Source organism: Mesoplodon densirostris, chromosome 11, assembly GCF_025265405.1.
Source record: "Mesoplodon densirostris isolate mMesDen1 chromosome 11, mMesDen1 primary haplotype, whole genome shotgun sequence".
In the NCBI taxonomy this organism is placed as follows: domain Eukaryota; kingdom Metazoa; phylum Chordata; class Mammalia; order Artiodactyla; family Ziphiidae; genus Mesoplodon; species Mesoplodon densirostris.
This window is the reverse complement of record NC_082671.1, coordinates 71,688,495-71,710,526: the sequence shown is the minus strand read 5'-3', so window position 1 is coordinate 71,710,526 and position 22,032 is coordinate 71,688,495. Positions and strand designations below refer to the sequence as shown.

At 48.9% G+C, this 22,032-nt stretch overlaps 1 protein-coding gene across 2 annotated transcripts; it reads right to left on the bottom strand.

The window, feature by feature from the left end:
• Positions 1-170: 170 nt before the first annotated feature.
• On the bottom strand, positions 171-14,768 carry EIF3D (eukaryotic translation initiation factor 3 subunit D). Of its 2 annotated transcripts, XM_060113019.1 has the most exons (16): positions 14,629-14,768; positions 12,814-12,860; positions 12,257-12,389; positions 11,905-11,950; positions 10,888-11,024; positions 9,748-9,833; positions 9,132-9,204; positions 8,058-8,170; positions 6,756-6,888; positions 6,090-6,237; positions 5,203-5,333; positions 4,383-4,468; positions 4,160-4,289; positions 1,249-1,391; positions 768-1,051; positions 171-323 (listed from the first exon to the last, which is right to left on the bottom strand). In XM_060113019.1, exons 3-16 carry the CDS (start codon positions 12,377-12,379, stop codon positions 310-312), a joined length of 1,647 nt encoding a protein of 548 aa, XP_059969002.1. In that variant the 5' UTR covers positions 12,380-12,389; positions 12,814-12,860; positions 14,629-14,768; the 3' UTR covers positions 171-309. The 2 variants fall into 2 exon arrangements, with proteins under 2 accessions (XP_059969002.1, XP_059969001.1); XM_060113018.1 differs by lacking the exon at positions 12,814-12,860.
• Between the last annotated feature and the right edge of the window lie 7,264 nt (positions 14,769-22,032).

Here is a 22,032-nt window from a genome sequence, read left to right as displayed (position 1 = left end):
TTCAGGGCATTCACCTCCTAACAGGAATGTAAAACTACTAATGCTCAAGAACAAAGGCTGTAACCCAGATTATGAACTCCAGAGAGACTCTGCTGTATCTCACCCTCCCTCTCCCAAGGGCTACTCAGAGAAGAAGGGCTGTCAATCATGACATAGGCACGCGACGAAGGTAAGAGACTAGACAGACTTATACTTTACTCCAACTGTCAAGCTGCAGAGAGCAACGATCAGACAAACATTCCACCAGGTATCCAAGGCCCTCCTAGGCTCGGCAGAATCACAGAATCCAGCTCCACATCACTGTCTGGTTTAAGTTTCTTCCTCTGAAAGATACAAAAGCCACGTCAAACTGGTGAGTTGCTTATGATTTTCAACACCTCCACTCAGAAGTGAAACCTTTCAGATCCTCACATTTCCTTCAGTCACCTACTGGTGAAGCAGGTGAGAGAAAGGTTAAAGCCCACGTAACTCACCTGGAGCATCTTTCCTCCCTCAGACCACTGGCTAACATCAGGGACTTCCAGTGCCTTCCTCTAGATGCTTCTTCCTTGCCCTAGCCTCTAAAAGACCACTCTCCTCCCTGACCCCGTCTTGTGATCTAAAGGTTCTGGAAGCAGCTTCTGGAGCCAGACTGAATGCTACTCCAAGTGACATCTCAGGGAATTCCCAGAGGTTTCCATCGAGGTTAGAGAGGACCGTGCATACAGAGCTTGGGCCCCAGCCGGCACACGCTCACTCCAGACTTTGGAGGGAGGCTTGCTACAAACCTTCTTCTTCCTCTTCTTCCTCCTCCTCCTCCTCGTCGTCCTCATCCGAGCTGAAGGTGCCGTCGGGCAGGCTATAGACGCGGATGACCTGCTTGTTGGGGTCCTTGAGGATGAGGTACTTGCCCTCCTCCAGCTTCATGCAGATGTCGATGACGCAGCGCAGGATGCCCCAGGCGTTCTCCACGCTCAGGTTGATCTGGCTGGCAAACTCATTGGGCTTGAACTGCTGGGTGCCCAGGATGACGTGGCGTGAGGAGTCTTTCACGTGGTACCGGGACACGTAACTATCGAGGGGAAGAGGAGTATTATGGGGGGGGGGGCAGGCGGGCACAGAGACACAGTGACGCCTGGGGTCGAGTATCATTTAAATGGTGACACCTGGCCTGATGCTTGTCCCAAGAAAAAGGAGAAAAGGTCAGCTCTCGTCTCCCAACCTGCAGACCCCCCCTTCCAAAGATGAGCTCCCGGACAGGAATCTCACCCAAGCTTGAGGTACTCGGATCCGGCCAGCAAAGCACAGCAGGTCCAGCGGGCCAACTTGTAGCTGTTGTTCTTCAGCTCGGTGGCAATGACGGCCCCTCGCTGAGAATCCAGCTTCTGACGCCAGTCAACGCCATTACAGTGCTGCAGGAGGGGAGCCCCGGTTACAGGGGCCAAGGCGGGCTCCCACTGCCCACGGCCTGCTGCCACTTCTGGCAGAGAGGAAACTCCTTAGGGGGCCTGACTGGGGAGGGGCAAGCCCACAGGTAAAGCAGGGGTCGGACTTAGCTTTTAAGAGGCAGGGCCTCGGGCCGTCCCTTGCGCAGCAGGTGCTCAACAGAGCGCGACTCCTCCCTTCACAAGAGCTCATCCAGACCAGGACACACACGCGCACAAGTTAAAAAAAACAAGTGCCACACAAGTGGTGAGGGCACATGTTTATCACATGCTGTGCGGAGAGGAAGGTTTTGCATGGGAGCCTGGCAGCTCCCCCATGGAGGATATTGGCAGAAGCTGGAGGTGGAGTGATCTGAGAGGGATGCGGGGAGAGACGGGCCGGTTTAGCCCCGGTGGGCGTGGAGGCCCACAGAGAGCGAGGTCAGGGTCTGGCACTGTGCACACACACAGAGACAGACAAAAAGCAGAGAGACCCCGGAGACCACCTTCTCCAACCACCTCTTCTGCAGATGTGGGAACCTGGCCTCAGAGTGAAGTGACCGGCTGAAGGGCACACGGCAGAGACTCCTAAACTTTCTTGGTTCCTGGCAACCCTAGGCCAGAAGAAATACTAAAGAGTTCCTTTTATTAAGTAGTTAGGTCCAAACCACTTAGGGGCAGTATTCTGACAGATGTCTCTGGGCTTTCTTCAAAAATTAAAACTATCCTGCAGCAGCCTTGTGAGTTTGCTGTGGCACTTTAAGGGCCTTTCCTCAAGGAAGCAGTGTTTCGGACAGTTAACTGGCAGAGATACTGAAGGGAGGGAGGAGCGAGTTAGGGAGGTCAGCTAATAACAGGCATCACAGAGAGGAGGGCCCTAAACTAGGGGGAGGATGTCAGCGAGAGCCAGAGCTGAGCAAGAAGACAGACTGCACCTGACAGCAGAATTCAAGAGTGCAAAGGAGGAGATGTTTGAGGCTCTGAGCCGAAGAGAGCAGGAGAGACAAAGCTGACGGACGGCCAAGCCAGAGGGAACGACAAACAAGGCCACTGGAAGAACAAGGTATTTTAGAAAAAAGAAAAAAACCAACAATGGAATGGGAGTCAGAATAGATTTCGGGAATCCTTTTTAGAGTTCAAGGCTGAGGCTCGGGGTAGGCGGAGTTCTAAGATGACCCCCGGTGACCCCGCTCTTGCAGCATCTGCTACCATGGAGTCTGGATGGAACGTGTGAGGATGATGAAATACCCACGATCATGCCATCTCATGTCAAAAGGGATTCTGCAGATGGAGTTAAGGTCCCTTAAGACAGGAAGACCATCTGGGTGGGCCTCACCTAACCATGCGAGCCTCTTAAATCTGGGTGTAGAGGTCGGACACAGAGGAAGCCAGAGATTTCAAGCACGAAAAGAATCTGATGTTGTTGCTGGTTTGAAGGTGGAGGGGACCACATGGAAAGAAATGTGGGTGGCCTCTAGGAGCTGAGCGGCCCCAGCTGACATCTGGCAAGAGAACCGGGGGCCTCAATCTGACCTCAATCTGCAAGGAACTGAATTCTGCCAACTAGAATGAGCTTGGAAGTGGATTTTCTTCCAGAAACTCTAGCTGAGAACTCAGTTCTGCTGAAACCTTAACTTTAGTTCTTGGATATTCTGAGCAGAGAACCAAGCCACACGATGCTAGACTTCTGACCTTCCAAACTATGAGCTAATGGATGTCATTTTAAGCCTCCAAGTTTCTGTTACTTTGTTATGGAGCCAAAGATGAAGAATACATGCTATATAAAGAAGGGATTATGGCAAAATGACTTGCAAAGGGGACTGACCCTAAGAGAAGGCTCCACTGGGGGTCAAAAACAAGGGGAACCAGCAAAGGAAACATGTGAAGGAAGCTGAGAAACGTGTAAGACTAGATTAAGGTACTAACACAGAGGGCACAGCCATACAAATATAACGACACCAAATGCTACAGGGAGGGCATGGTGTAAAGTCTAAGAAAAGGCCACTGGCCCAGAGCTAAGTTCGCAGCAAACCTTCTGGTGTGCTCTCAGCAGGTGATGGAGGCTGAGGAGCATCTGGGGGTGAGACTCAGCAGCCTGGAATGCAAATCCCTTGGCTCTAATGAAAGCAGAGCACAACGGCCCCCAAACTCCATCTCACTGGACCCTCGTTCAACACAGGCCCGGCCTTCCTGTCCTTGCACCAAGAATCCTTTATTCTACACAGCAGCACCGAGGAGCTCTGCCACCCATTTCAAATGCAGGCACGTAGCCCAGGTACTTTCAGAAAGGATGACAGCCCAATAATCATGGCGCAGCAGCCTGAGAGAGAACAGAAAGAGGAGGAAAAGCGAAGGACACATGATTCTTTCAAGATGCCCCCTGAAGAGCCAAATCTGGGCTTATCTGAGAATCTCTGACTTCAGGAAGTGAAGGAGTTGGAAAAAGGGCGTTCGAAGGTTGAAGACCAGGTAGGGGTTGCAGTAAGCGAAAGAGCAGGTCAAAAAGAAGAGCTGCGTGGCTTACAGGAAACCTGCCGGCCTGGCTCACAGGAAAGATCAAAATCACGCTTGCAGAGAGCAGAAATCAACAGGAGGTGGGAATGGAACAGAGGGACAGAAAGCACTGGAAGAAGGTAATTACCTCACACACACGATCTCTTTCTCAGTAAGTAAGTAGGGGAAAAACTCAGAAGACAAAAAAAATCTCGGTAGCTCTGAGTGAGGGGAGGGGAAGAGAGACACAGGATGGTACTCACCCTGGAGTCCCACTCGTTGAGGGTCTTGATGTTGATGAACGACACCTCCCCGTTGGCGCCAGTCATGACGCCGTCGTGCTCACAGCGGACGATGAGGTCAATGTCGTCTCCGAGCTTCCACCTGCGGTAACTGCAAGGAAGGAGGAACTCCTAAGGTCAGCTGAGACCCTGGATTTCAGACGCACCACCCACACAGGGCACGGGCACCAGGGAGGTGACATACCGGTAGGCCACAGAGGCAATCTCATTCTTATCCATGTCATCCTCCACAAACGGGTTTGGGTTGGGGAAGTTGTATCTTTCCTTCCCCTGCAAGGATGACAGAGGTGTCACGAGACGGCAGCAACTTATCGCCAAGGCAATCAGCCAGACCCCGCACCTCTGCTTTGTCACAGCCCTGACTGGGTCCCTGGCTCCTGAGGGGGGATCTGGGATCACTACGTGCTGTGCATCGTTTACCCCTTCCGAGCGCAAGCAAGCAGCCCGCGGACCAAAACGGAGGTAACAGCTCGCGTTCACCCCGTGCTTATGTTTGTCGCCCACGCGCTTTAGGTGTCTCATTTAAATAGCAATCTCGTCCCTCCTGTTTTGTTTTTCTCCATGGCACACACAGCCACTTGTCACAACATATGTGTACTTAGGGTTTACTGTCTTTCCTCCTCCGTTGTAACAAAGCTTCTGAAGGGTTGCAACTTTGGCTGGTTGCTGTATCCCCAGCTCCGAAACAGTGAGTGCACTTGTACACAGATATTTGAAGAAAAGGTCACAATGTATCTAAGTGAAACAAGTATTATTGGTATTCTAATTTTACAGAGAAGAAACATGCCCAGCACCACAAAGCTAAAAACTGGTGGATCTAGGGTTCAAAGTCAGGCTGTCTGATCTTAAAGCCCAAGCTCAGACCTCCTCTGTGACAGGCAGGGAACCCCATCTATCCTAACCAATCCCACAACCCCGGAGCTGACGACATGGCGGATGCTCAATAAACAGCAGCTGGAGTCGACAAGCTAAAAATGGCCTCCCAGATGCTCCCAGGGCCTCACCATCCTCAAGCACTGCTGGGAGAAGTTGTGGTTGATGTAGGTTGCTTCCATGGCCAGGTTGCGGGGTGAGTTGAAGGAGTTGCCTTCATCTTGCGGGGGCTCGTTGGCTGTCTCACTCACCGTCAGGAGGTCTGCAAGGGCGGTGACATAGCCAACCACTCACTGAACAGTCACCACAGAGGTGTGTGGCCCCTTGGGGAGCAGTGGTGATCCAAACGACACACACCCTTCCTCCAAAGAACCGCCATCTGCTAACGTGGGTCCCCTGAGTGTGGGACACACTGGGCAGGAGCAGGGTGCGCTTCTGGGCAACTTGAGACACTAACGTTAAATGCAGTCACGATCATGTGGAGGAAAGCCATACCTTTTCCTTCTTTTTGGATTCCTCAAGAGAATGTTTGATTTTATTAGTGTTTCAACAAAGAGAAGCAATATAATCATGTTTGGCTTCACTCTGCTATTTTTGAGTGGTTTTCATTCACCGTGTGTGCACATACACACACGTATGGTGTAAGACATACGCGTACGTATTTTTTCCTTCGTAAATATGCTGAAGTAAAAAAGGTATCAATCTAAAGAGAAACATTAAGTATGTACGAAAGGTGGTGTAGAGAGATGACAGAAGTCAGGAAAGTGCTATTCAAATGAGTAAAAACTAGAAGTACGGTATTCGGGCACCATGAGGACTCCAGAAGCTGATGCCCCAAGAGGGACTGCAGTGACAGTCCCTTTCCCCTGTCGCTGAGAAGGCTGAGTGGGATTCTGACATGGCTGTTGATGCCTGTGAGGAGACAGACCCTCTTCTACCCATTCTCTAGAGCAGGGAATGGCTCTGAACCAACAAGGACACTCAGCACCTCTGTGTTGTTCCCAAACAGGCTTCTTACCAAAGTCAGAGTTGTCCCTCTTGTCAAAGAAGAGCTTGGACCCGACTCTCTGGACGACGATGTCCCAGGAATACACGGAGCGGGTGCAGCTCATCAGTGTGGCCAGAATGGCATCGGTGGCAAACACGTTCCCCTGAGTTTTTGCCAGCTGCAGAGGGCAGAAGAGAGATGAGGCTACTTCAGGGTTGAACTGGCCATTCACAGCAGGGGGAGGACTCCTCTGTAAGGCGCGTTCACACCCACACCCTTGTCTGAGCAAGGCTGCAGCAAGCCAGCCAGTGAACTTGTGTCCTGGGGTCCAAGGAACTGCAGCTCCCTGAGCACCTGCTATATCCCAGGAGAGCACTGCCCGATGCTTCCACCCTCACCCCAGCGGCACGTGGTAAGTACATTTACCCCAATTTACAGGTAAGAAAGCTAAGGCCTCAGAGAGGTGAAGCCAGGAAGCACGGCAGAGCTGGGACCCGGGCCCAGCTTCACCTAACGTCAACACTTATGGTCTGGCCAGGAAAGTGCTCTTATTTTCATCTAATCCTAAGTCGATTCAGAAGAGTCTTATCTACAGGGGCTTCTGAGGCCCAACCGATTCACACGCATCCCCACATCTCTGTCCTGAGGCCTCGACACTCCCCATGGGCGGACAGGTGCGGGGCAGGGGGCGCCCACCTTCCGGATGACGGGGTCGTCCGTGGTGGTGACAGTGTGGAAGATGCGCTTGATGCTCCGCAGCGGCTTCTCGCTCCTCGTGGTGATGCGGTCGAAGGCTTTGTCATAGTATTCCAGGGCCCCGCAGCACTCGCTGAGGGGAGAGCAGGCAACACGCGCTAAGTGAAGGAGAAGACCACCTACTTCTTTTCTGTTAAACCACGGAATCCAAAGTCTTATCCCAAAGTCTAGAGTATGAGATGAAAACATCCTCTGACTAGATTCTCAAGTGCTTGCTCTGGGCCCTGCCCCCTCACCTCCTGATGTGGCTCCACAGAACAGTGAGGACACAACTGATTCTGCTCAGCCTCCCCATTTTAAAGACAGGGAATCTGAGGCCAAGACAGGGAGAGGAGCAGTTACAGAGCCCCCAGCAGGCACACTGACTCCGGCCTGGTGCTCCAGCTCCCCACTAAGGTATTTCCATCTACTGGCCCTTTGAGGTAAGGAGCTCTTTGAAATGTAAGCAAAAGCTTCGTGACTCTCGAAGGACTGCTATCTTTCTCTTTCTGCCCTCAGAGATACAGAACTTAATTTTTTCTTTTGCTCAGGATTTCAGGAAGTGGAAAGAAATCTGGAGTTTAACAGCAAATTTCTTTCTGCCAACAAGAGTTCTATAACTTAATTCTTTTTATAAATTTATTTATTTATTTTTAGCTGTGTTGGGTCTTCGTTTCCGTGCAAAGGCTTTCTCTAGTTGCGGCGAGCAGGGGCCACGTTTCATCGTGGTGCGCGGGCCTCTCACTATTGCGGCCTCTCTTGTTGTGGAGCACAGGCTCCAGACGCGCAGGCTCAGTAGTTGTGGCTCAGGGGCCCAGTTGCTCCGCGGCATGTGGGATCCTCCCAGACCAGGGTTCGAACCCGTGTCCCCTGCATTGGCAGGCAGATTCTCAACCACTGCGCCACCAGGGAAGCCCACTTAATTCTTCTTTTGCTCACAATGCCAGGAAGTTCAAAGAGAGCTGAAGTTTTTTTTTCTTTTTGGCCGTGCCGTACAGCTTGTGGGATTCTAGTCCCCTGACTAGGGATTGAACCCGTGCCCTTGGCAGTGCAAGTGTGGAGTCCTAACCACTGGACCGCCAGGGAATCCCCGAGGAGATGAAGTTTTAGTATCAGTAAACTTTTCTGCTTTCCCCTCTTGGCATTGCTTTTTAAAACCCGTTTGTCAATCTTATGCAACACCTTTGGAAATACTAGGGCTTAGGCCAACAGTCATCACCAGCTGGTGATGTGTGGTGGACAGTAGTAAAAGACGTCACCTACATGTCCTGGGGCTCTGACACTTCCAAGTAGCGCATCTTCATTAACTGAGGAAAGTCCATCTCCTCCTTCACCTCCCAGTCACTGCGGACTTCCACCGAGGAGTCTCGGGGCTTCTGTTGGGGGAAACCATCGGAGGGGAAAAATGACAGCCAGCGCAAAACGTAAGCAAAAGGCAGGTTAACAGTACGAAGGCTTTTATTCAATAAATACATCCAGAACATTTACTATGTGCTGGCTGTTTTCCAGCAGCATCCCTGACTCCTAGGAGCTTACAATCTAGAAGAGGACCGAAGGGACAAGAGCTCAGAAACAAATGGGAATTCTACTCCTCAGTAACGATGCCACCCTGGGAACATCAGCTCTTCCATATTCCTACATTTTATACAGGAGCTGTAACAGCTCCTTTATATTTCTCTCAGGGTATCAGCTATTTATTCTTGCTGCTACAGCAAGCACCATGTCCAGCAAAATGTAACTTCCACAGTTGTACCTTCACGCTTGCTTACATGTCTTCTAGTCTCACCACGCCCACACAAACACTTGTACAGGAATGCCCACAGGGGCATCATTCATAATATGCCCTGGAGTAAAACCGCCCCAGTGCCCATCAGTGGTGAACGGATAAACAAAATGTGGTCTATCCATCTAATGGAATGTGGCGATAAAAAGGAATGAAGCGCTGACATGTGCTACAACATGGATTAGCCTTGAAAACATGATGCTTGGTGAAAGGAGCCAGTCACAAAAGATCATTCCGCTATGATTCATTTATATGAAATGTCTGGGGCAGGCAAATCTGGAGACAGAAAATAGATAAGGGGCGGCCTAGGGCTGGGGAGGAGAGGGGCTGACTGGCAGAGGGTACTGGGCTTCTTTTTAGAGTGATGAAAACCTTGTGACATGGACCGTAATAACGGTTGTAGCACTCTGTCAATACACTACAAATCGCCGAAATGTACACTTTAAATGGGTGAATTGTATAGTGTGTGCACTATACCTCAACAAAGCTGTTATAAAACCAAACAAATAAACAAAATCAAATTCCTGGACAGAATTCTGATATGGATATACTACCTGTGATTTTTGGTCCCATTTCTGCCTCACTCCAAATTGTTTCTGGAATTTTTTCTGCAGTCGTATGCGTTCTCTGGAAAGACAGGAAAACTGTGCTTTCAGTGCAGATTTTTAAGGAAAACAGGGGCTTAAACAAAAGAACAGACCAACAGGGCGCACACTGGACATGCTAGAGGCATACCGCCCCCACTACTGACCAGTATTACGCATATATTTTACTCCATCTATCCAGCTGTCCACTGGCAGCCCCAGCTTGGGCAGGGCTACCATCCTGCACAGCTCCAGAGACTCACGGGACCCAGCGTGAATGGGGCCCCCTGGAGCTGTGCCACAGCAGACCCGAGCCTAGGTAAGCTCCCAAACTGCTTCCTGTCTGCCTTTGTTTCCCTTCAGTAGTCGCATCCTCTGCGAGCAGTTTCCTGCCCAAGCTCCCTACTGTTAACAGCTCTTCGAGAATGACACCAGGGCTGAGACAGTGGCTTAATTGGCCCTGGGAAGACTTTTTGGTTTTCCTGCAATGGTGGGGAAGACGACTATTCTCCTGCTCTGGCCTCCTGCCGTCAGAGTGCAGTCGGTCCTGGAGGAATATCTTGTTCTGGCGGAATGGGCACCTCACCTCTCCTTCTGCTTGGCGCTCTTAGGCAGGGTCTGCAGGTTGAACTGCAACATGTTCCGTCGATCCTTGTCTCTGCGGAGGTTCCGCTGGGAAGCAGGAAAAAAATATCCATGTTAAAATCTTGGAGCTCTGGCTTACAATTGGCAGTGCCTAATGGGAGGCCATTAGAGTTAGTTTAGGCTGCAAACCCAAATTGCACATTTTACTCTGCTTTCATAGAATCAACATCCGGGGGTTTACAAGTATGCACAGGCATACCCCAGAGATATTTTGGGCTTGGTTCCAGACCTCCACAATAAAGTATCACAATAAAGCAGGTCACACAAATTTTTTGCTTTACCAGTGCATATAAAAGTTATGCTATACATATAGTTTACACTACACTAGTGCGATACCACTATTTCTAAAAAACACAATGTATACACCTTAATTATAAAAACACTTTATTGCTAAAAAACGTTAACCACCATCTGAGCCTTCAGTGAGCCATCATGAGCCATCACGGATCACAGATCACCATAACAAATGTAATAATAAAGAAAAAGTTTGAAATATTGTGAGAATTACTTAAATGTGACACAGAGACATGAAGTGAGCCAAATGCTGTTGGAAAAAAAGGCGCCAAAAGACTTGCTCGATTCAGGGTTGCCACAAACCTTCAATTTGTAAAAAAAAAAAAAAAGCTGCGAAGCACAATAAAATGAGGTATGTTTGTACTTGGAATTAGCTTAGATTTATATCCACACGCAGTTTTTACAGAAGTAGGTTTACTGGCTCTTATTAGAGTTGTTGAGTTTGCCTCTTTATATGAGAAGATGCAGCCCAACTGGACGATCTACTTAATAAATCCTGGACATAGCAATTAAGTGAGGCAACAGACACAGATCACCTTGTTAATCCTGTGCTAACATCCATCCTTAGCACAGATGTCCTTGCTACTGGTCAACAGAAAGCTGAACTATTTAAATGCATCCCTGGACTTAGTACCCATTTATTTTAGCACAATTATCACTGAATAGCTACTTGGAATTCACTAGAAGACCCACAATAACATGTTCTCCTCTCAGCAGTACTACACGGTAGCATTTTTAGCAGCAGGTGACAGCCCCAAGACGGTCAGATTGCTGGCTCTTGGCCTACCTGTGCAAATCGCATCCGATTCCGCTGGTAGGCGGTCTTCTGTGTGCGTGCTGTATCCACCAGCTGGAAACTAGTTTCATCCTCCTCATGGAAGTAAGCATACTGACTTCCACCTCCAAACTGAGAGGAGTACTTATCTGGAGGCAAAGGTGACAGCGTGTAACAACACTGCCTACAGATTTTACAAATACATGGTGGTCTAAAGCCCTGCTATTTAAAGTGTGGTCTCAGGACCTGACCCATTGGCTGGGATCATCTTAGATGTACAGACTCACAGCCTCACCCCAGACCCATGGAATCAGAATCAGCATTTTAATAAGATCCCCAGCTGATTCAAATGCACATTCAAGTTTGAAAAGCTCTGGTCCAAAGAACTTTCTAAGTCAAGACAGAGTCTGAGGAACTTAAGACAAGCCCATTTCACTCTCTGCCTTATTCTGTAAGAATATGAGTTAAAATCTACTCTCTCAGGAGAGCCAAGTATGCGGTCTAAGCATCGTCACTGTCATCATCAGGTGCCCAAGGCACACGTGGCTAATGGGCTATGACTGACTTTCTTGCTGACCTCAGACTCAGATAATCTTAACTCAGTATTCCAGGGAGCCACTTCGAGCTCTCTCAACTAGCACAGAGGGAAGAAACCAATTTACCGTATCAGGATCTTAAAACCCGGAGTTTTAAAACTGGGATCCACTGACTGGCCTTGTAGGTTCAATAAATTGCAATGAAACGAAAAATGGGAACATGTTCACCAGATTTGTAAAAGGGGCCGTGGTTCCCCAAAAGTGGGGGGGGGAACCCACTATAACAGGCCGAACCTCTTTAATGAACAGTCTAAGTTGAGGCTATTTCCAAAAAGAATGTGGATTGTTTCCACAGTCCAGAATATGCCCTGAAATACTATGAATTATTATCAGCATTTTGTTCCCATCCTAGAATGCTTTCAGGTGGAGGTTACTAGAAAAACTAACAATCCCCCAAGGCCCTGATCCAGGCAGTCAGGCGGAGAACACTTACTTGTGTACCTCTTATCTTGGTACGTGGCTCCCGTCCAGTCTGCAACCTAGTAAGAACAAGGGAAGAAGACATGGAGCACAGGTCAACCAGGTGGGTTTCTGTTCACTCAGAAACCCCCCCAAAGTGAGGATACGGGGTGGGGAAGTGTCATGACTGGCTTAGGATGGCTTTTTAAGAGCCCAGCTCTCCTATGACCACTGCAAGTATCCAGATGGATACTATATAATGGATACTATATATACTATATAATGGATACTTATAACCCTCATGCTTTTGAGAGAATAAAATTGAAACAAACTTGGAGGAGCAGCCACAGGTTAAAAGATTCAGACCCCCGCTGACAGGCAGGTACCTTTCCTAGCCGATCTCCTTTGCTGAACGGCTGGTAGGGCATATCCCGAAACTGCTCGGGAACTGCACAGGGACCCCAGCCGGAGGGGTTGTCCTGGATCACGGGTGTCATGAACTTTGCCATCTTCTAAAACCTTAAAAATACAAATAATATAAGTAGCTCCATGAAGAAAAGCCTCAAACTAGAAAAAAAGCCTTCCATTTGAGGTAAGCTAAGACATGAATGACAAAATTAAAGATGCAAAACAGAACCCTCAACTGTTGAGCTACTCCCCATTCAATGTCTTCTTGTAAATAATATTGTGAATACTTAAAACTCAGAAGACTGCTAACAAAACTGATGTATCATATGTCATTGATTTTTTTCCCGCTGTACCACCTCTGAAATGAGTCTGCACCTTCTGCTTGATGGGGTGTCATATCGTAATTGGTAGTTTTTCTTTCTTGGTGTTACATGAAATAATTGTGCTTCTTGAAATGAGTGGTATCTCACATATTTGATGAAACGTAGTAACTTTTTTTCAAGTGTAATAAGCATGTTGTAGTTCTCATTCTCACCTTCACCAGGCATACAATATTTAATCCCTACGCCTCAGTCTCTTCATCTGTAAAATAATAAGATCCTTGTTTTATTTCTATCAGAGAATCATTGTGAAAGCCGTATGTATTAATTAACATATTTGGAAATGATTCCATTGTAAAATGCTGCACAATTACTCCTGAGTCTTGTAAAAATATATTTACACACAGTGCTGAGAAGAAAACAAGGGTCCGTGAATATATCCTGAAATGTAACTTTCCTTTGTTGTTCTTCTGATTTTCTGTCAATGAAAATCCTTATGCAGAGCAAGTAGACACAGGGACAGGCAAAAGGCCCGCCAGAAGGCTGAGGAGGCCACCAGAAACCTTAGTTCATAAAAGTGGCCATACAGCCAATGTTCATAAACATTATGAGTACCAGGCATGTTCTTAGTGCTTACCACACATAAATTAATTAACTCCTCCCAACAATCCCAAGGTAGGGCCAGTATTAGCCCCACTTTCCAGATAAAAAAACTGAGGCACAGAGAAATCAAGAAATTGCCCAAAGTCACAACACTAATGGACGAAAAATTTGAACCCAGGCAAACTGGCTCCAGGGTCCACACTCTGCGTAAAAACCAGGGGCTCCAGACAGATGTTCGCCTGACAGGTCCTATCAAAAACTTACACATTTATCATCCACTGTAATCCCCTGAAAATGCTCAGAAGCTGAGTTCCCAGGGGAAAATTCATTACACAAACATTTCTGGAGTCTGGACAGCAATCAAAGAGTGCAGGGTACTAAATTTAGGAAACTCTCTCCATTGTTCAACGATAAGGAGATTAAGGCTTCCTACACAAGGGACACTTGGGTGACAGCAACAGGGAATGACCTGGGAGCTCCATCCTCCAACTTGAACTTAAGTTACACTACAGGAAGCGGACTGAGGGAAGCGGTGGTGGTCCCAAAACAATTCACATTAAATATTTATCAGGCTCCTACACGTGTCAGATGCACCACCACTAACCCTCCCACCCCCGCCCCCATTTTAGAGACAAAAATGTGCAGTTCAGCCAAATCAAGCAGTTGACTTGCCCATCATTTCAAAATAGATTTGGTTTCTAGGGTCGTCTGCCGTAAGTCCAACACTCTTCCTATTATTTTATAGTAATAGGGCAGCGGCCTGAAAAGATCTGGGGTTTCAGCCCCTACTGATAACACAGTAAGATATCTCCAAACACACTTGGAGAAACTAAGCTTTTCAGTTAAAACGGAGTGACAGCTGTACTGGCTACAGGGGTAGGATGAGGAGGCACCAAAAGGGCAGGCAGAAGGGGCCTTCCGGCTGGCAGGCCACGGTACTGGGTATGTTATGGCAGCCACTGCAGGTCGTTCCCCATCAATTCCTGGGGGTTAGAGAATTTCAGATCAGAGATCAATCAACTCCATCCTGGCCTCCAATTTCACAGGAAAGGGAAGGAAAACATCTGGACCGTGAACTCCTCAGAGAGGGCCGAACACCGCTCAGCTTGGCACCCCCAATACCTCTCTCATAGCAGTTCAGGGAGCCGTGGGCCGCTTTAAAAAGACACTGAGACCCAGCTGGGTTAAGTGACATGATCACATTCGCCCAGCCCGTGGCCGCTAAACGGAGTCTAGGGCCAGAGACCTCAGCCAGAAGGCTCTGCCCTGCACTGGGTCGGACCTGGGACCCCGAAGGCAGAGCCCTGCCCCGCCCCGCGGAGGCAGGTGGGGGTGTACGGGGGTTTCTTCCGGTAGGCCCCCAAAGGCCAGGAGCCGCCCAACTCGGCTCCGGAGGTCCGCGGAACCCTACAAAACACACTGCTTACCTGCAACGGCCTTAGCCGGGCCCGATGGCGAGAGATTGTCCAGGCCGGAGACCGCACCACCACTTGTGGACCGAGGAACTGGGAAAAGAGAAAAGACGCGCGCGCAGCGGCCGGCGCCGTAAACACGACCGGCGCTGTCGTAAACTGCTCCCCAGCTTCCTTCCGGTTCGGCGGCAGAACGCACGAGTCGTAAAGCAAAGGCAACCCGGAAGTTCGTCACTGTTCTTTTCGAGCTGTTGTGATTAGCCTGCAAGACACCGGAGGATGTTTACAGTTACGTCATGGGACACCCGGCGACGCTCCGAGAGGGTTTTCAAGTTTCTTGAAACGAGGCGGCCCTGCAGTCGAAGCTGGAGGCCGAGAGTGCCTAACAGCCCCCCTGTGTCCCACAATGCCTTGCGGGCCGCTTCTGCACCTCTGTATCCCACAGTGCCCCGCGGCTCCTGCCTTCTTTAAGCGATCATGTTGTTCGATTCTCACTGCTAGGGGAAGGTCGAGTGTCTCAGGCGGGACGCGCTGTTCTTTCACAGTTTCGGAAACTGAGGCCAGGAGATGCAAAGTGACCTGCGTAGATCAGACTACTACTGTAGTGGGTGGCTGCCAGGGTTCAAACCATACCTCCACAGTTCTCAAGCTTTATTATTTGACAGAGATTTCTGGGGCGCTAATTTGAAAAATGCAGATTCCGGGTCTCCCTTCCATAGATTGTTATACCAGCATGTCTTAGCTGGAGCCCAGAATCTGCATTTTAATGAGCAGCTGTGATTCTGAAGTGGCGACCAGGAAGCACTTGCCTACGATGGCAACTGTGCTGTCCTTTTCGAAACCCAGCTTACGGACTTTGTCCTGGAGTCTTACTGGGGAATTTCAAAACATCAAAAGGGAATCTGAGCGCGCGATTTTTGTTCAAACCTCAGATTCTTTTCTACCTGGCCTCTGAGGTTTCCTTTTTAGTCTCCCAGCGTGTCCCCTTTATTGGGAAATACATCTGCTGTTAGATCTGATATCTATTCTTGGCTCTGCCACTTTCTAGCTGTGTAGCCTTCACCTCCCTGGACCTCAGTTTCCTTATCTGTAAATTGGAGAAGATTAAAAGGGGGTGCCTTGAGGGTAAAGATAAATGTATGTGAAAATACTCAGGAATCCCACTTACCAGTTGGGCAAACTTAGACAGGTTATACCATCTCTCTGAAACCTTATTCACCTGTAAAATGAAAATGTTAACAGCAGCATCTGTTTCCATAAGTTCTCTCCTAATCCACTCATCTTCCAGTTTTCCTACTTTTTGTTCATGCTATGCAGCGAATGGTGCTCATTGCAAAACCTTGTAGTCATTATTGGTAGCTCCTTTTCCCTTTTCCACCACATTCAATCCTTCAGTAAGTCCTCTTTATTCTTTCAAAAGACGTCTTGAGGGCTTCCCTGGTGGCGCAGTGGTTGAGAGTCTGCCTGCTGATGCAGGAGACACGGGTTCGTGCCCCGGTCCGGGAAGATCCCACATGCCGCGGAGCGGCTAGGCCCGTGAGCCATGGCCACTGGGCCTGCGCATCTGGAGCCTGTGCTCCGCAACGGGAGAGGCCACAACAGGGAGAGGCCCGCGTACTGCAAAAAAAAAAAAAAAAAAAGGCGTCTTGAGGAAATTCCCTGGTGGTCCAGTGGTTAGGACTCTGTGCTTTCACTACAGGGGGCACGGGTTTGATCCCTGGTCGGGGAACTAAGATCTCGCAAACCTCAAGGCGTGGCCCCCCAAAATAAAAACCCATCGTGAATGCCACCACTTTTCCCTCACCATCTCCAGCCTCATGCTTGGACTCCCAGTGTCCACTCTTGTCCTTCTAGGGTTCCTTCTCTGCATGATGATCAAAGTAATCTATTCACAACCTTCTAGCAGCTTCCCATTACGTACTTGGAGTAAAATACAAATATCTTCCTGTGGACTGTCTGGTCCTGGCTACCTATCATCTTTATAGCCTGCCATTTTATACTCATTCTCTGCTAGCTATCATGCTTTTTTTTTGGCCGCACTGCATGACTTGCAGGATAGTTCCCCGAACAGGGATCAAGTCTGGGCCCCGGCAGTGAAAGTGCCGTGTCCTAACCGCTGGACCACCAGGGAGTTCTCAATCATGCTTTTCTTTTTATGCCACAGGGCTGTGGTGAGAATTAAATGAGTTAATGTAAGTTCTTGGAATGGTACCAGGCACATGGTGAGCGAGAGTGAATGAGGACAGGGCAAGGCTACTCAGAGGGGTGGTTGGTTGAGGACACAGGCTAGTGAAGATCTAGGGGAGATGTATTCCCGGCACCAGGGAACAGCAGGTGACAAGGTCTCAAGGCAGGAAGGAGCCTGAGTATGACCCAGAAGGAGGAAGTGGCCACGTAGAAATGTGCAGTCCATGGAACAGAGTATGGGCTTTTATCCTCAGGATAAAGGTAAGCTACTGAAGGATTTTGAAGTGGGGAGGGAGGGAGGTCATGCCCTGATTTAATGTAAAGGAGGGTCATCCTCCTATCCAGTGGAGACTGGATAGGCAGAAAGAAGCAGCAGAGGCGTCCATTGAGAAAGGAATGGAGGGAAGATCTTCCACCCAAGCCCAGGGACCCATAATTGAGAATGAGGCAGACACTCCAAATCCTTCTTCATCTGGGGTGGGCAGAGACCTCACAGCCAAAATGGAAAAGACGATGAAACTCTGACACAAGAGAGAGACTGCGGCAGATGGCCTGTGGGCCCACAGCAAAAAAAACCCACCACCACCAAAAACCAAAAGACATGATCCGAGCAATTCAGCAAAAGTACGTCTCCCCCTATATTTTAGCACATATTACAACTTACTATTGATATTGAGTACATTATCATTAACTGAGTCCTTATTTATGTGCCCAGGGTAATGTGCTAAATTCATTTTCTCATTTAATTCTCACAAAACCCCATCATTCATTCAACAATTCCCCAAATATGTGTCACCAGGCACTGTTCTGGGTGAGACAGCAAAACCTCTGCCTCACGGAGCTGACACTCTAGAAGCAGAGACGGAGCCTAAACAAGGAAACAAAAATATTTCAGAGCACGAGGAGAACTATGAAGAAATGAAGCAGAGTTGGAGGGCGAAGAGGGATGGAGGGAGAAGCAGCCGTCTTAGGAGTGGTGGTCGAAGATCTCATTGAGGAGATAACTCTTGAGCAGACACAGGGCTGATGAGACCAGGCCAGCCGTGAGTAAATCTGGGTTCATGTATGTTTCTTCTGTCACATGGAGCACCCCGAGGGGGTGGGGGTAGGGCCTGTGTTCTCAGCTGCTAGAACAGTGTCTGACATAGAGCAGGTGACCAGTAAGAATTTGTTGACTAAATCAATGAATAAAGGGATCAAAATTGGTGTGAGGTCATTTATTCAGCTTGCATTATAAGAACCACCACTTTTGCAGCAGGACCCTGTGTATATAATGATCAATAGTGAGAGTCTTGCCTTCAAAGAGCTTCTGTTCTAGACGAGGGAGTGACTGCAAAAGCATTTTCTAAACTAAAAAGGGGAGACATAGGTGTCTGCCAGGCCCTCCACATTCATACCCTTACGTTGTGTCTAGAAGCAAGAGGCACCATTATTACTGTTTTCTGATCAGCCCTTTGTGCTGTTCTGTTCTGTCCTGTCCCTTCCAGATAAAACAAATGCATTTTCTAATAGGAACCTCCAATGTTCTAAAAAGGGAACCAGCATTTATTGACTGCGTACTATATGCCAGATGCTGTGCTAGAGCTTTACATAAATCGTCATCTCTTCAATTCTTTCTAAGAGTTCTCTGAGACATTCATGCAGGAGGGAGAAGCAGGCTCAGCGCAGTTGGGTACTTGGCCCAGTGAGTAAGTGGCTGCACTAGGATATGAGAGCAGTTTTGTACCCTTAAAAGCTCCCATCCCTGGCTCCCCTGGTGGTGCAGTGTTTGAGAGTCTGCCTGCTGATGCAGGGGACACAGGTTCGTGCCCCAGTCTGGGAAGATCCCACGTGCCGTGGAGCGGCTGGGCCTGTGAGCCATGGCCACTGAGCTTGTGCATCCGGAGCCTGTGCTCCGCAACGGGAGAGGCCACAGCAGTGAGAGGCCTGCGTACCGCAAAAAAAAAAAAAAAAAGCTCCCATCCCTTCCAGGGTGGTGGAGAAGGGCTTTCCTGAGGTTTGGGTTTTCTTTTTCTCACCACTCTTCTGTCTCTTGCCTCTGCTCTCTGATTTACTCAGACCCTTCTTATCCTGGATATCAGTGGCAGGTCCAGAATTTCTCCATGGGAAGGGAATAGTGAGAGCAATCTGGTGGAAAGGGGGAGCCCCGGGCTTGTCTTGAAGCTGTGTTTGCATAGCAGATGTCCTGCTTTCACTGGGGTTGTATGTTTATTTGGGGAAGGCACTCTGGAGACTGTGAGGAGGCTGAGCCTGCTCCTTAAGCCATCTCCTGGCAGAACTGCTGAGCATCCAGAAAGGACAGAACTGGGAGAAGGGGAAGGGACGAGAGGACAGCACCGATTTCTCGAAGGCTTTCTATGTGTGTGGCATCTCATGTATTTTGATTATTCTAGACTGTGAGGTGGAAGGTTGTTGCCAGCATCTGTAGTATTCTCTGAGAACTTGGCCAAATTCAGGGTGACCATATAATTTACCATCCAAATTGGGGCACTTTTTGGGAGAGAAGGGGTCACTATCAATAATTATGCCAGATAAAAGGTATAAACGGGGACTGTTCCTCGCAAATTGGGAGGTATGGTCACCCTAGGCAGAAAGGAAATAAAATTGGCCTCTGTTCTGGTCATCTGTTGCTGTGTAACATCTCTCCAGAACTTGGTGTTTTACAACAATCTGTTTATTCTCTCTCTTGGTTTCTGTGGGTCAGGAATTTGGGAAGGGCTTGGCTGGGTGCTTCTGGCCTGGGGTCTCTCAGCCAATGGTAGATAGATGTGGGGGGAGCTGGAGTAGCTGGGGGCTGGCCAGACAATTCTCTTTTTCTCGCCATTTCGTCTCAGGGTCTCTCTATGTGGTGAGTCCACATGGAGAGTTTGGGCTTCCTCACCACATGGTGGTCTCAGGACAGTCAGACTACTTATATGGGGGCTGAAGACTTCCAGAGGAAGTACTCTGACTAGTAATCTGGGAGCTACATGGCCTTCTACGATCTGGTCTCAGAGGTTACACAGCATCAATTCCACCCCTTCCCTGGGTTACCAGCGAGTCACAGGCCTGCCCAGAGTCAAGGCACAAGGTTCTAGAAGAGAACGTGGAGTGGGAGATGCTATCGTGGCCATGGTAGGAGCAGAAAATCTGCCGCAGATGTAAACTGGCCTTTTGTAAGAGTCACCAGTTGGTTGTCTGCAAATGTGTGGCTGAAGAGTTGGGGACACATCAAATGCCAGAGTTTCTGAGCGAGTCTGGCTGGAAGGAGTCCTGGAATGGTTTATCAAGGGAAACTGATCACAGGGAATGGAGGAGGGAATGGAGATGTAGAAGGGGGAGGGTCCTGGAGCCAGAGCTGGCCCTGTCGAGGGGGCTGGAGTGTCACCCCCATTTCCTGGGCAAGAATGTCCCCTCAAGCTCCCTCTGCTGATGAATGCTTCTTCAGAAAAACGCTGCCGCTTGTTTGGACTCCCTCCTATCATGACCATGAATCCTCGCTGAGCTTTTACTGAAGGGGAGTATGTGCTGGTCAGGCCAACAGAGGCGCCGGGTCCTGCTGGCGGCTGTATTTCTTGTGTTGTCTATTAATAGATGGATCATCTGTTTATGCGTCAGCCTTGCAAGCCCCTGCCTTGTGTGCAGACTTACCCCAAACTGCAATGGACTCACCAAGGCCTCCTTTGGGGACCTGTCAGTGTGGCCACCCTCTTCCAGTGCAGCAACCTTGTGTGCCTTCTAGGAACCAACACAGGGATTACCACCCCATTTTATAGACTTGAAAACAGAGGTGCAGTCAAAAGGAATGTCTTGCTCAAGGTCAGCCAGCTGGTAAAGGTGCAATTGGAATGGAAACCCAGATGTGCCTGAAACCGAAGCTGGCACTCATATACAATTCCAAGGTCCGAAAAAGCTCTGAAAACCAAAAGCTTTCTCATGAGGTTGGGGCAAGCATTTGATAACAAACCCGATGTGAATTGGATGTGAGGTTATTTATAGTCTTTCTTTTGTCCCACTTAGCATGAATATGTATACATTTTTTTTGTGTGTGTGTGGTATGCGGGCCTCTCACTGCTGTGGCCTCCCCCGCTGCGGAGCACAGGCTCCGGATGCGCAGGCCCAGCGGCCATGGCTCACGGGCCCAGCCGCTCTGCGGCATATGGGATCCTCCCAGACCGGGGCACGAACCCGTATCCCCTGCATCGGCAGGCGGACTCTCAACCACTGCGCCACCAGGGAGGCCCAGAATATGTATACATTTTGCTGTATAGGAATATTAAAGAGTTTATACTGTGTATGAAAGGGTTTATGGCGTACTGCCCCAGAGCTTGCTGGGCATGTTGTGTAATATACAGTAGATCCACCATAAAACCTTTCTGAAATCCAAAGAATTCTGTTAGCAAACACATTGAGCCCCAAGTGTTTCAGATAAGGAATCGTGGACTTGCACCAAACTTTTCTGTCTCAGTGATGCAAAGGACACTACCTCCATTTTACAGATGAGAAGGACTGACTATGGGGGAAGTGGTGCCCAGGCCAACTCTGTGGAACCGCAGCATTTTATCATCCTGTAGGAGGGTGCGCCGGGAGGAAGGGAAGCCTTTGAATCACCAGCCTACCCTAGCCTCCTAAGAGCCTTGTTGCCCCAGCAAAATTTTAAAAATAGAAAACCTGGAAGGATTAAAGCATCCCAAAGGATGCTTTAAGTCCCCTGGAAGAAAGGGAGGCTTGCTGTAGGTTCTGATGTTTGGCATTCAAATTTATTTTTTTATCTCAGCTGGATGTACACTCACCCATCACAGGATCAGTTCTCAGAATAGAGAGGTACCTGTTGAATCAAACACCCCACTTCCTGTCTGGTGCGGGCATCTCTCCAAATGCTGAGCCATCCACTTCTCTGCTGTGGCCTGAGATATATCAGGATTTGCAGCCCTGGTGACAGGAGACAAAATAGACTCCCATTTCCTTCGGAACCATTTAGCTAGTTTAGAGAGTGCTTGACTGTTTCAATGGGATGAGCGAGAACCAGGCTTCTCCTGGCTCCTCCTTTCTGCCCTATACATTTTCCTTTGTTAGAAGCTGGGGTTTGTTGCTCTGGGGTAAACGGTAAACACTGACTTTGGCTTGATCTAGCTGTATAGTCTTGGACTAGTACATACCCCTCTCTGAACCTCAGGTCCACTTTCTGCAGTGCATGCATTGTTCTCTGTTTCTGCCTCATGCCCTGGCTCCCACTGTCCTTAAGACTGGAAA

Coding starts and splice junctions, on each gene's coding strand:
- EIF3D (XM_060113019.1), bottom strand. CDS start 12,379: ATGGCAAAGTTCATGACACCCGTGATCCAGGACAACCCCTCCGGCTGG. Junction 4,469..5,202: donor CCCAGCAGTGCTTGAGGATG/GTGAGGCCCTGG, acceptor TCATCCTTGCAG/GGGAAGGAAAGATACAACTT. Junction 1,392..4,159: donor TCAACGAGTGGGACTCCAGG/GTGAGTACCATC, acceptor CCCCTCCTGCAG/CACTGTAATGGCGTTGACTG.